This window comes from Sinocyclocheilus anshuiensis, unplaced genomic scaffold (genome assembly GCF_001515605.1).
Source record: "Sinocyclocheilus anshuiensis isolate Anshui unplaced genomic scaffold, SAMN03320099.WGS_v1.1 scaffold249, whole genome shotgun sequence".
Taxonomy (NCBI): Eukaryota; Metazoa; Chordata; class Actinopteri; order Cypriniformes; family Cyprinidae; genus Sinocyclocheilus; species Sinocyclocheilus anshuiensis.
In genome coordinates this window covers 1335308-1345829 of record NW_015540871.1, presented here as the reverse complement: position 1 = coordinate 1345829, position 10522 = coordinate 1335308, and the positions used below count along the sequence as shown (strand labels likewise).

The window sequence follows — 10522 nt, the reverse complement described above, 5'->3', positions numbered from 1 at the left end:
ATATAGAAATATTTTAAAAAACTAATAAAATGACAAATTCACTAAAATTAAAATCAAAATGTAAAAAATAAAAGCTAATTCAAAATTCATAATAGTATACAAATACTAAAACAACACTAGTTCATCATAAACAGGACTGTGTTGTACTGGATAACAATAACATCTGCCAACTCATTCTAGTCTACAAAATTTTTCAGCCATTGCATCATCTTATAAATCATCTTAAAAATGATATAAATCATTTTTCAGCAAACAGAGAGATGTGATGAGGAACATTTACCTTAGTAGCCTCCAGGCCTCTCTGTTTCTTTCCGGCAAGCTGGTTCTTCAGATCTTTGATTTCAGCCTCCAGGAGCTGAATGACCTCCTCGTAGTCTTGTTCAGCACTGTTGGTCTGTTTCTGAACAGCCTCTGCTACCTGCAGCTTACTTTTCAGAGACTTGTTCTCCTCCACTGTGGCTGTGGCCTTCTGTTTCATCCATATGCATGGAAATAAGGGAATGCACAAAATGACGTGTGGAGAAACGTCTTAAATGTTTGAACAAGTGCAGATGCTCATGTTGTGATAGTATATATTTGGTATACACAAATATAGTGAGGTAAAATGGGCATCACAAAGTGTTGATGTATTAAAACTGCTCACATGACTCTTAATATTTGGGTGGCATATTTTGAGGCATTTAAGTCACATTAAACAAATCATGTGTTTATTTGTGATGCTGCAGGCTTTACCTCAGCCATCTTCTGCAGTTCCTCCTCCAGAGTCTTCTTACTGTCTTCTGTGTCTTTCAGTAACACCTGAGACCAATAAATGTTCATATCACAAAGGCTTTCTGCACAGATGTTCAGCTCCGCCTCGCTAAATTTAAGAGAAAGTCAAGCAGGGTTCAAACTTAAAATTGCCATCCTGTGTTTATTTCAGAACTCACCTTAAGTTGTTTCATTTGCAGCTGAAGTTGTTTGACTTCAGTCTGAAACTCCTCCAGTTCCTCACTGCTGTAGCTGCACTCTGACTCACAGGTCTGAAAGAGAGAGTGACACTACTAAAACAACTATTTTTTTAAGTGTGTGACCCTGCCTCTGAGATATGAAAAGAACATTAAAACCAGGACCATTTCAGTGCTCATACATCGATGTGAAACATATCCAAAGGTGCAGGGTACAGAACAGGCAAACTCGGACAATTGAAGCATTTAAGACCTTAAAAGACAGCTTTAATAACTCTCCTGAGCAGCAGAAAAGCTCCTTTAAGAATGCAAAGTAAATCTCCTGACATGCTCAACTTCTGGAGAAAATGAAGTCTCAGTGTGAGGAGGTGCTCTGAGGATTGCGCTGAAATTTAGCCCCAATCAAAATCAAGCGCTCCGTTACTAAATCCTGCGGGTCTACTTACTGGGGAATGAAAGGCAGAGGTGTCCATCAAACTAGCTGCTTCCTGATAGGAGAACATGAAGGGACCCTGTCCCAGTCCTGCCTCTTCCAGCTTCTCCTGATAAACGCTGCGGGTGGCTTCCACAAAGTCTTATTAGGAAAACAGAGCCGTAGTTAGAAATAGCCAAGAATAGCACTCCAAATATAAAAAGCATGTAAGGAATTATAGCATCAAACCCATCAAGACTTCTGTTATGTAGATTTGAAATGATGTGATTTCAGGTCAACATTTGCTTGCTAAACAGAAAGTGGGTGCAATATATTCTCTTCTCCTGTCACTCTATCTATCCAGGAATCTATCTGAAATCTATCCAGAATAATCTTCATAACAGGAGAAAGAGCGTCTAGAGGGAATATTTATGTTCAGGTGCCCTTGCACAGCTGAAGTACAAGAAACCAGGCAGAACTCTTGCTCCACTGCAAGCACTTTGATCAGGATTTGCCGCGGTGGCATCTTCCTGCTGAGGAGCGTAACTCCCTGTCATGAGCAACCTGGAAATATACTTAGCTGTCTAAGTTCGTACTGAATCCAAAAATTTTTTCCCCCCTGACAATCTGTCTCTAAAAACTAATTCTAAGTGTTTCAAAGTGTAAACTCAAGCTCAATATCCAAATATGGATCATGATTCCCTTTTCAAAATGGGTATTTCCGTCCATGTAAAATTGTGATTATTTCCTGTGGTTATTTCAGAGGTTGGGAACCTTAGGCACGCACACTACACCGGTAATCACTAGCATCCGAGCAGTGAGTGCGAGAGAGATTAATATCACATTGTCTTAGTTATTTTTGTAATGTTGAATTCCGCTACATTTGCATGCTAAACTACACCTTTGCAGTAATCCTTTTTCTTTGTCATACTAAGGGTTGGGTGGGGTTGGGGGTCTAAAGAAGGCTTGAGCCTCCTGAAGGACAAAAAAACAAGATTTTGGGGGGGGGTCATAGTACAATGAAGCTTTACCTATAAATATGAAGATACATTTCTAGCAATTTTAAATCGTAATTTCGTATTTCAAATCGTAATCATAATTTTAAATTGTAAAATGGCAACATCTGAATTGGTTAATACCATTAACATTACCCGAGCAGTTAAACTAAATACGCTATAAAAGCCCACTCATTCAAGGATGTTTGCACAGGAAGTGAATTTATTGCATGGATGGTGCAAAAACATAATGGTGATTTGAAAAAGAAGTGAAAAATATAAAAAATAGCACTTCAGAACTATGAACTATGTGATTTTCTAAAAAGGGAATGCAAGTCCACATCAAAATGATTGTGAAAATGAGTGATTATTTCCTTTATCTATAGTTGACTGGCTGAAGACCATGTTACGCAGCTGCAGCATAAAGGTGTAAAAGCATGTTTCTATACCTCCATACGACACCGTTCCCTGAGGGTCTGTAGTGAGACTCTCTCTGAGCTGCCGTCTCTTCTCATCTGTTATATCCAAACCCAGGTACGACAGAGCCTGCAAAATGACCAAACTGTCAAAAACCTTCATCATTATAGTGCTTCTGGCCTATTCAATCACATCCTGCAGTTCTCCTATTCTAAAAGACATTATTTTATTTATTACAAAACTATTTAGAATTTTTTGCTCAGAGCAAATGATTCTCTTGAAAAATTAAAAAATAACTATAAGCAATGGTGCTTAAATGTTTAGTGAATAAATAGATATTTTAAGAGCTGACTGATGACTATGATTCTTTTTGGACTGCACAGCATCCAGCCATGCTTGAAAAGAGTATTACAGTTATGAGCTATGTACACAAGAGGGCAGTGTGGTAACAGAGGTCAAGTCAGTGGCGTACAATAAATCCAGGCTTATGGTCCATAGGAGTTCAAAAGGCATTAATAAAGCTAATCAGATTAAGTTCAAACCTACAATCTGATACTGCCACAAAAGTAAGATACACCGTTCAAACAGCAATGGCAAGAAAACTGTCCTGTTCCAGATAAAACATCTACTTAAAAATAAGACAAACAGCAGAATAAACAGCATGACGTCACATTGAAACTTTGGACCATGTCAAATACCTGTTCGTGTAACACTTAATATAGTGTGCATTGTGCCTTTAGTCCACATTTAAGTGCTCTCGTCCAGTGAGACCTAATCCTATTAATGGGCCGGTAGATTAGGGTCAGCCTCGGGATCAACAGGATTAAATTAAATCTCTGCTAAACAACTGCACCGTAACAAAGAGCAGAGACTGAGATGTATGAGTAAAGTGACACTGAGATATGATAGGTTATAAGTACCCTGTCAGTTACTGAGATACAGGCTCCTTTTGAAGTCACTGGTACAGATTTCAGTGGGGATTAACCCTTTAAATCCCCCTTATGTTTTCTGAACTGTCATTAATTAAAAATACAGGTACAAGCTCATGCCACTGCAATAATAAATAATGCAGAACTATTTAGAGATTCTCAAAAAAAAAATGTACCTCTAAATTAATGGTATTTATTTTATTTATTCTTAAATGTAAAAAACAAACAAACAAACAAAAAATACACTCATATGATTTGAAGACGATAAAAAGGTTAAGGTCACATGACTTGTATACTACTCTTTTTATGTCACACTTTCACTCAGAAATAAACTGTTGATGTTAAATCTATTATTTAATTTTGTAACATTATCTAGCACAGTGGTTCTCAACCGAGGGCTGGGGCCCATTAGGGGGCCACAACATGACTAAAAAAGTATTTACATTTATAAATTATTTTTAATAATCAGATTCTAATCTAAATTAAAAATGCTAAAATAAACATACAGTAAAATCATGTTGTAAGCTGAAATGTATTTTTTAAAAATAAAATATTATAATCTAATACAAGTAATAAATAAGAAAATATATATATATTTCTTCTTCCTGAATCACTTTAATTGAAGAACATACAGCCAAAATCCCAAAATGAATTAGTTTAATATATATCATGTTAATTAGTTTAATACTCAATACTCAATGTTCCTTTCTGTTAATAAAAAAGTTGAAAAACAAGCAGCTTTGTCACAATTACAGCAGAAATTCTGGAAATAATCTATATCAGTGAGTCGATGAATATTGTGTTGGAGAACAAGGGGCCTTCAAGTCAAAAAGGTTGAAAACCACTGATCTAGCTAGCTAATATAAAAATGTGAAAATGATTTTTGATAATCTTTTAGAGAGCATTCGTTGGACGGTTGGAAAATTATAATAGACTTAAATTATAGCTACAAAAATTTTGCAATTTTTATATGTTAAATTGCAATATGTAACATTTATCAAACATTACATGCAAACATTTTTGTGAGAGGTCAGTGAAAATATTATCAGTTAAGTCAGCAGAAAAAAACCTTATTGTTGTGTCCTGGATTATCAGTCAAACGTTAACTTACCATGCACAGCACCTAAGAATGTTTCATAAAGCATCACTCTTTGTACACATGCAAAACTGTTTGTATAAACTAAACCAGGCTTACCAGATCGACCTTCTCTGATTTGAGCCGTATGTGGGGGTCCAGCGAGATCTTGGGTTTGGAAACAGTGGCTTGTCTCTGTGCGGTGGAGGCTGAGGCGGAAAGTGGGACAGTAATTCACCTACTTTAAGAGTCATACTCACATTAGAGCATTTAGTGGTGAGCGCTAAAGTTAGCTGCATTGGGAAACGTGGCCTTAATGTTTTTTTTCATTTTCTGGGAGCTCAAATGAATGGGTATTATATTAATACAATAAAGATTATGAACTGTGTGAGGGATTTGAATCGAGGGGGCGAGAGAGATAGCGATAGAGAAAGAGAGGCATTAACACCAGTGCTTTCAGTGGCGTGTGTATTGTCAAGCAACGCTCGCTATAAGAGCTATGAGATGATCACCCCCACCCTGGGGACACACTCCTGCAGGGGATTTAGCTGCCTTCTGATGCTCATGATTGACAGCTTGAGCTCAGACACATCAGACTCACACAGACTCAGACAGGTCCCATGCTGGTAATTCAGGACCAACACGCACAGCAGGAGCTCGCTCAGGAGGAGTGGATTTAACAGGTGGTACTGATGGTACACAATCCAGGACAACTAAAACAATCCAGATTAATAATGCTTCTATGAGTGTTCCACCAGAATTGCAAACATGTGGAAAGCCAGCGTAACTATTCGCTAAAGGGTTAGTTCACATAAAAATGGAATAATTTACTCGCATTCATGCTGTACAAACAAGTATAAATTCCTTTCTTCTGTGAAACACAAAATGTGAATTTCTGAAGAATATCCTGGCCACTGTTTTCCTTATAATGAAAGAGAATGGGGGCTCCAACATTACAAAAAAAGTACATAAAAAGTGTCTCTATAACTTGAGCGCTATATTCTTAGTGTTCTCAAACTAAATATGGCAAAATTAGACTGACATTATGTCATGATGACGTCTGTAGTCCATCATGTAGAGCATCATGGAGGGGTGTTACACAAGATTATCCATGAAAAATAATTTAGATTTCAGTCTGTTTCTCACACAAAGCTATTATGACTTCTGAAATCCTGGAATATAGTACATGATTCATATAGACCACTATTATAATACTGTAATGGTGCTTTTTGTCATTTTTAGTGGTTGACAGCCCAAGTCCCCATTCACTTTTATTATATGGAAAAGAGCAGTATAGATATTCTTGAAAAGTTCTCTTTTGGTTTTCATGTCATTTGGGTCATGGGGTGAGTATTGATGACAAAATGTTTATTTTTGTCTGAGCCATCTCTTTAATAAAACAATTATTAAATCTATAAGCCAAGATCAAAATCTGACACATAAGCACTTATAAACTAACCGTCAATTTATATTAATAGTGTCATGTTTAACCTACACTCTCATAAAAAAGGTTCAAAACTGTCAAAGGGGCAGTACCCTTTCAAAAGGTGCAAATATGAATGCTTTAGGTAATAATATGTATATGTACCATTTAGGGGTTAATAAGGTAAAAATGTACATTTTAGCTTTTGTACCTTTACCCAGTGACAGTTTTGAACCATCTTTTCCAAAAGAGAGTATTGTAATACATTACTTTATCTGACAAAAAAAAAAAAAAAAAACGCCAGCTTTTACGTTTGGGTGCAAACCAGTTGTAAACATCACTCTTCCATGCAGAGCAGAATTCTACAACAATCTCTACATCTCTACAAATCACAATGATTAAAGAATGACAACGAATGAGTCTGAGCGCATCTCTTTCTTTCTAGGAAGGACACCCAGAAGGGCTTTTGTAGGATTACAGCACCTATTTAATTCAGATAAGACGGATCTGCCTTATTCTTATAAGATTTTATCAGCTAGTCTGGATAAATGGGTAATTAAGCACTATGCACTTTATAGACGTCACGAATGATTAGAATGCTATGCCTGTAAACACAACAACATCCAGAGTTCAAGGGCGAGCCAGGCATGCTTACATCCGGTCTAGATTAACCTTAGGCTCTGGGCCAGAGATAGCCTGATGGACAGGTGCATGGTGCATATTTCAGTTTGGAGACTGGACACTAAAGCCACACTTGAAAATGTCTGAATGTCATTGCATTAAATAACAATTTACAAACACAGAAACAATGAGTTTACTGTAAAAAAAATAAATAAAATATATATATATATATATATATATATATATATACATATATATATCCTTACAAAAAAGTAAATTTACTTGAGAAGAAAAATTGTGTATTATAATAAAAATTGTTTTCAGGGAATATATTTTGAGGGTTTTAGAATGTATAATTAATATGCATAATTAATATTCATTATTAATATTTATAATTAGGTTTTTGAACTTTATCCACTGGCAATTTATTTTTGTTTTAAGCATAAATCTCAATAAATACTGTTAGATTTGCGCCAAAAAAAAAAAAAAAAACTAAAACAAAAAAAAAGAGCCAATGGGATAAGAAAAAAGCTGTTTGTTTTGGTTCAGTAAGCTAGCCTCTTATACTCATCAAGGCTGCATTTATTTGATCAAAACATTTTTTTTTTATATATTCTGAAATATCATTTCTAATAATAATTCATATCATTATTACAACTGAAAATAACGGCTTTCTATTTTAATTTATTTTAAAGACAGATAGATCACATTTTAAAAAGTTGGGTTTCAAATGATAAAACAAATATACTGTTAGAAAAACATTAGGGTAAGTTCATAAATAAAATAACTTAGTAAACTTAGTAAATAAAATAGTTAATTTCAGTAATTGATTATTCTGAGAAAATGTCTAGCATCATTTTTTTCATATTCCACTTGGTTTGATATATCTAATACATGGTACATTCAAACATAATAGAAAGACATTCAGTCATTTTTAAGTGTGAATTGAGTGTCAAAATGTTTTTTGGGGTCTCTATGTAGAGAAATAAAATGGTGATTATTTTTTGGGCATTATTTCAGCATAGAAAGATTTCAGCGTCTGGAAAAGTGACTTGACATGTCAACATCCACTCAGACTGCTTCTTCAAAGTATCTAAGAGCATAAAATGGACTTAAGTGGCTTTCTCTGTATGGTTTCTTCGACAATTTATCAATCCCTTTTTGTGCCCCAAGAAAGGATTACACACTATGCACAGCAAGCCAATCTGTACTAAACAGCTACCCAGCTGCTGTGAACTGAGATAAGAGCACTATCTGACTCAACATGAAAGACGCCTTCCTTTCTTATTTTGGTACATCTTCTAGAATTTGATTGTGTAATTTAAACACCTCACATACATGCCCGACCCCTGGAGCACAGAGAGATTATTTTGCAACTAGCCGTTGATTAAAATCCAAACACTGCTACGGACTAATCCCCAATCTTTCTCTCTGAAAATAAATAATTGCTTCGCAAGAAATCCTGTTTCTCTGAGTGATGGTTAGTTTTAGATGCAGTCTGTAAGGTACAGTAACTCAAAGAGCAACTACTTTCTGTATTCATGAACCTGCATATGCACACCACTGATATTTTCCCTTTTAGTCTGTAACCATGAAGGATTTTAAAGGATGTCCTTTACAAACACAGTAACAATGGGTTTACTGCAAAAATTACAAATTAAATTAAATTAAAGATACAAATTAATCAATATGTTTGTCTTTTTTATTCCAGTAAGAATATCATCCTATCTTGTTGTAAATATCCTTATAACAAATATCATAAATGCTGAAGACAGTTGTGCTGCTTAATAATTTAGTGGAACTTTTTCAGGATTCTTTGATGAAAGGAAAGATAAAAATAATTATTTTACATTTATTTGAAATAGAAATCTTTTGTAAAATTACTGTCACTTTTGATCAATTTAATGCATCCTTGCTGATTAAAAGTATTCATTTCTTTATAAAAAATAGTATTGACCCCAAAATTTTGAACGGTAGTGTATTTATTAATTTTTCCCTCTCAAGTAAATGTATCTTTTTAAAATAACATTGAGATATTTTTCTGTAAATAAAAAAAAATTGCAGTAAAACAATAATGTAGTATGATAGAAAGGCACAAAGAGCACAAGATCTTGTGATCACTTTGCACAAAATGTACTCATTTTGAAAGGTTATGAAATTAGAGTACTCCTTTCAAAATGGAAATATGAGCCTTATAAATAACAAAATCTGCACTGTTCATGTGGGTGATAAGAATGGGTGGAAACTAGCTGTAAAGCTTATTAAGATAGAGTAAAGGGGGTTAGACCTATGAATCCACCTTCGTGACGTACCTGAAACCTGTATGTTTGGAGGACAGATATCCGGGGAGGATGAAAGCACTGGAGCTGTTTCCTCTCGTCGCATCTATGAGAAGAAAATTATGAAGTACTGCTTAGCAAAAAGACCATAACAAGTGTGTGTATTATGTAAGCCACAAGACTCTCTTGTTGTTGAAATGTCAAAGACATGACATGATCTGTACACTAGTAAACACTCACTTCAGGAGATCGGACATGAACCTTTAACCGGCTGGAGTTGCATCCATTCCCAACCCCCCTCTGAACTCCATTATGCAATGATGCGCTGTTGGAGAAAGGTCCTTTTCCTGGGATGAAGGCAATATCCACCACTGGTTCTTGACTTCAAGGGCAAAGAACAGGGACACAAGGTACATTATGTAAAAGAAAGAAGTACAAAGACACTGATTAATTATTAAACATTGATCAAAAGACATAAAGCTACATTGAACAGAGTGAATACCTGAATTTGACTTTGTTGAGCACACTTTTGGCCTCCTCATATGTGACTCCTATCAATGACTCCTTGTTAATGGTGATAAGCTGATCTCCGGGTCTGAGCCGTCCATCCTATAAGACCAAAGGAATGAAAATCTTTACTAAATGTTGCTGATCAGTCACAATTCATGGCAGACATTCAGTTTGAGAAAGCTGTCCCAACAGGATCAGCAGGAACATAAGCCACTGTACTACTCATCACCAGGTGGAGACCTCTCTCATGTCACAGAGGACACCACTACAGCAACTCCATTCTCTCAGAGACACCAAAGTCACTAAAACTACTCAACTGTGCCAAAAGTCTCAGATTCAAGGGAGTCCAATCCGCTCCCTAGCATTTCCAGAAATTGAGGGTTTAGGAATGCATGATATAATATCAATATTGGCCAAAAAATGTCATCAGTTTTGCAGCAGGTCAACCTATAACACAATTTAAAAAATTTTTACTTAAAGCCTGTCAGATCTGTTTTTATACATGGCATTTTGTATCTTTGCCGTTTCTTATATTTCTTGAAGATGCTTTTCTTTTAAAACAGAAATTTAAAAAAGACCGTTTTCTGCAATTTAACCTGTTTTTAAATTAAAAGCCGTTCTCACTGTATGTACATGATGCCTGGAATCATTTAAAACACACAGAGATTTTGACTATTAAGTTGAGATTTTTGTTTGTTTTAGGCTCACAAATTTTAGACCGTTATATTTGATATCTGCCAATATATCAGTTATTTGCTTCAAAATATAAATAATTAGGTATTGCCAAAATTTCCTTAGTGTATCCCCAAGTCAGTTTTTTTTTTTAGTTTTTTTTTTTTTAGTTTTTGAAAGAAAAAACTTTCTCTTATGCTCACCAAGGTTGCATTTATTTGATCAAAAATACAGCAAAAAGA

The 10522-nt window shown here is 35.2% G+C and overlaps 1 protein-coding gene across 2 annotated transcripts in view; it reads right to left on the bottom strand.

Annotated features, from left to right (window-relative positions):
* Positions 1-10522, bottom strand: part of LOC107688120 (syntaxin-binding protein 4-like) — a 44583-nt gene that overhangs the window by 4011 nt on the left and 30050 nt on the right. For both annotated transcript variants that reach the window (XM_016485692.1, XM_016485691.1), the window contains exons 9-17: positions 9601-9707; positions 9339-9480; positions 9132-9204; positions 4896-4984; positions 2804-2900; positions 1394-1521; positions 930-1022; positions 733-798; positions 281-469 (exon numbers count right to left, since the gene is read on the bottom strand). In XM_016485692.1, the coding sequence (XP_016341178.1) occupies positions 281-469; positions 733-798; positions 930-1022; positions 1394-1521; positions 2804-2900; positions 4896-4984; positions 9132-9204; positions 9339-9480; positions 9601-9707 (984 nt within the window). The remainder of the gene's footprint in view (positions 1-280; positions 470-732; positions 799-929; positions 1023-1393; positions 1522-2803; positions 2901-4895; positions 4985-9131; positions 9205-9338; positions 9481-9600; positions 9708-10522) is intronic.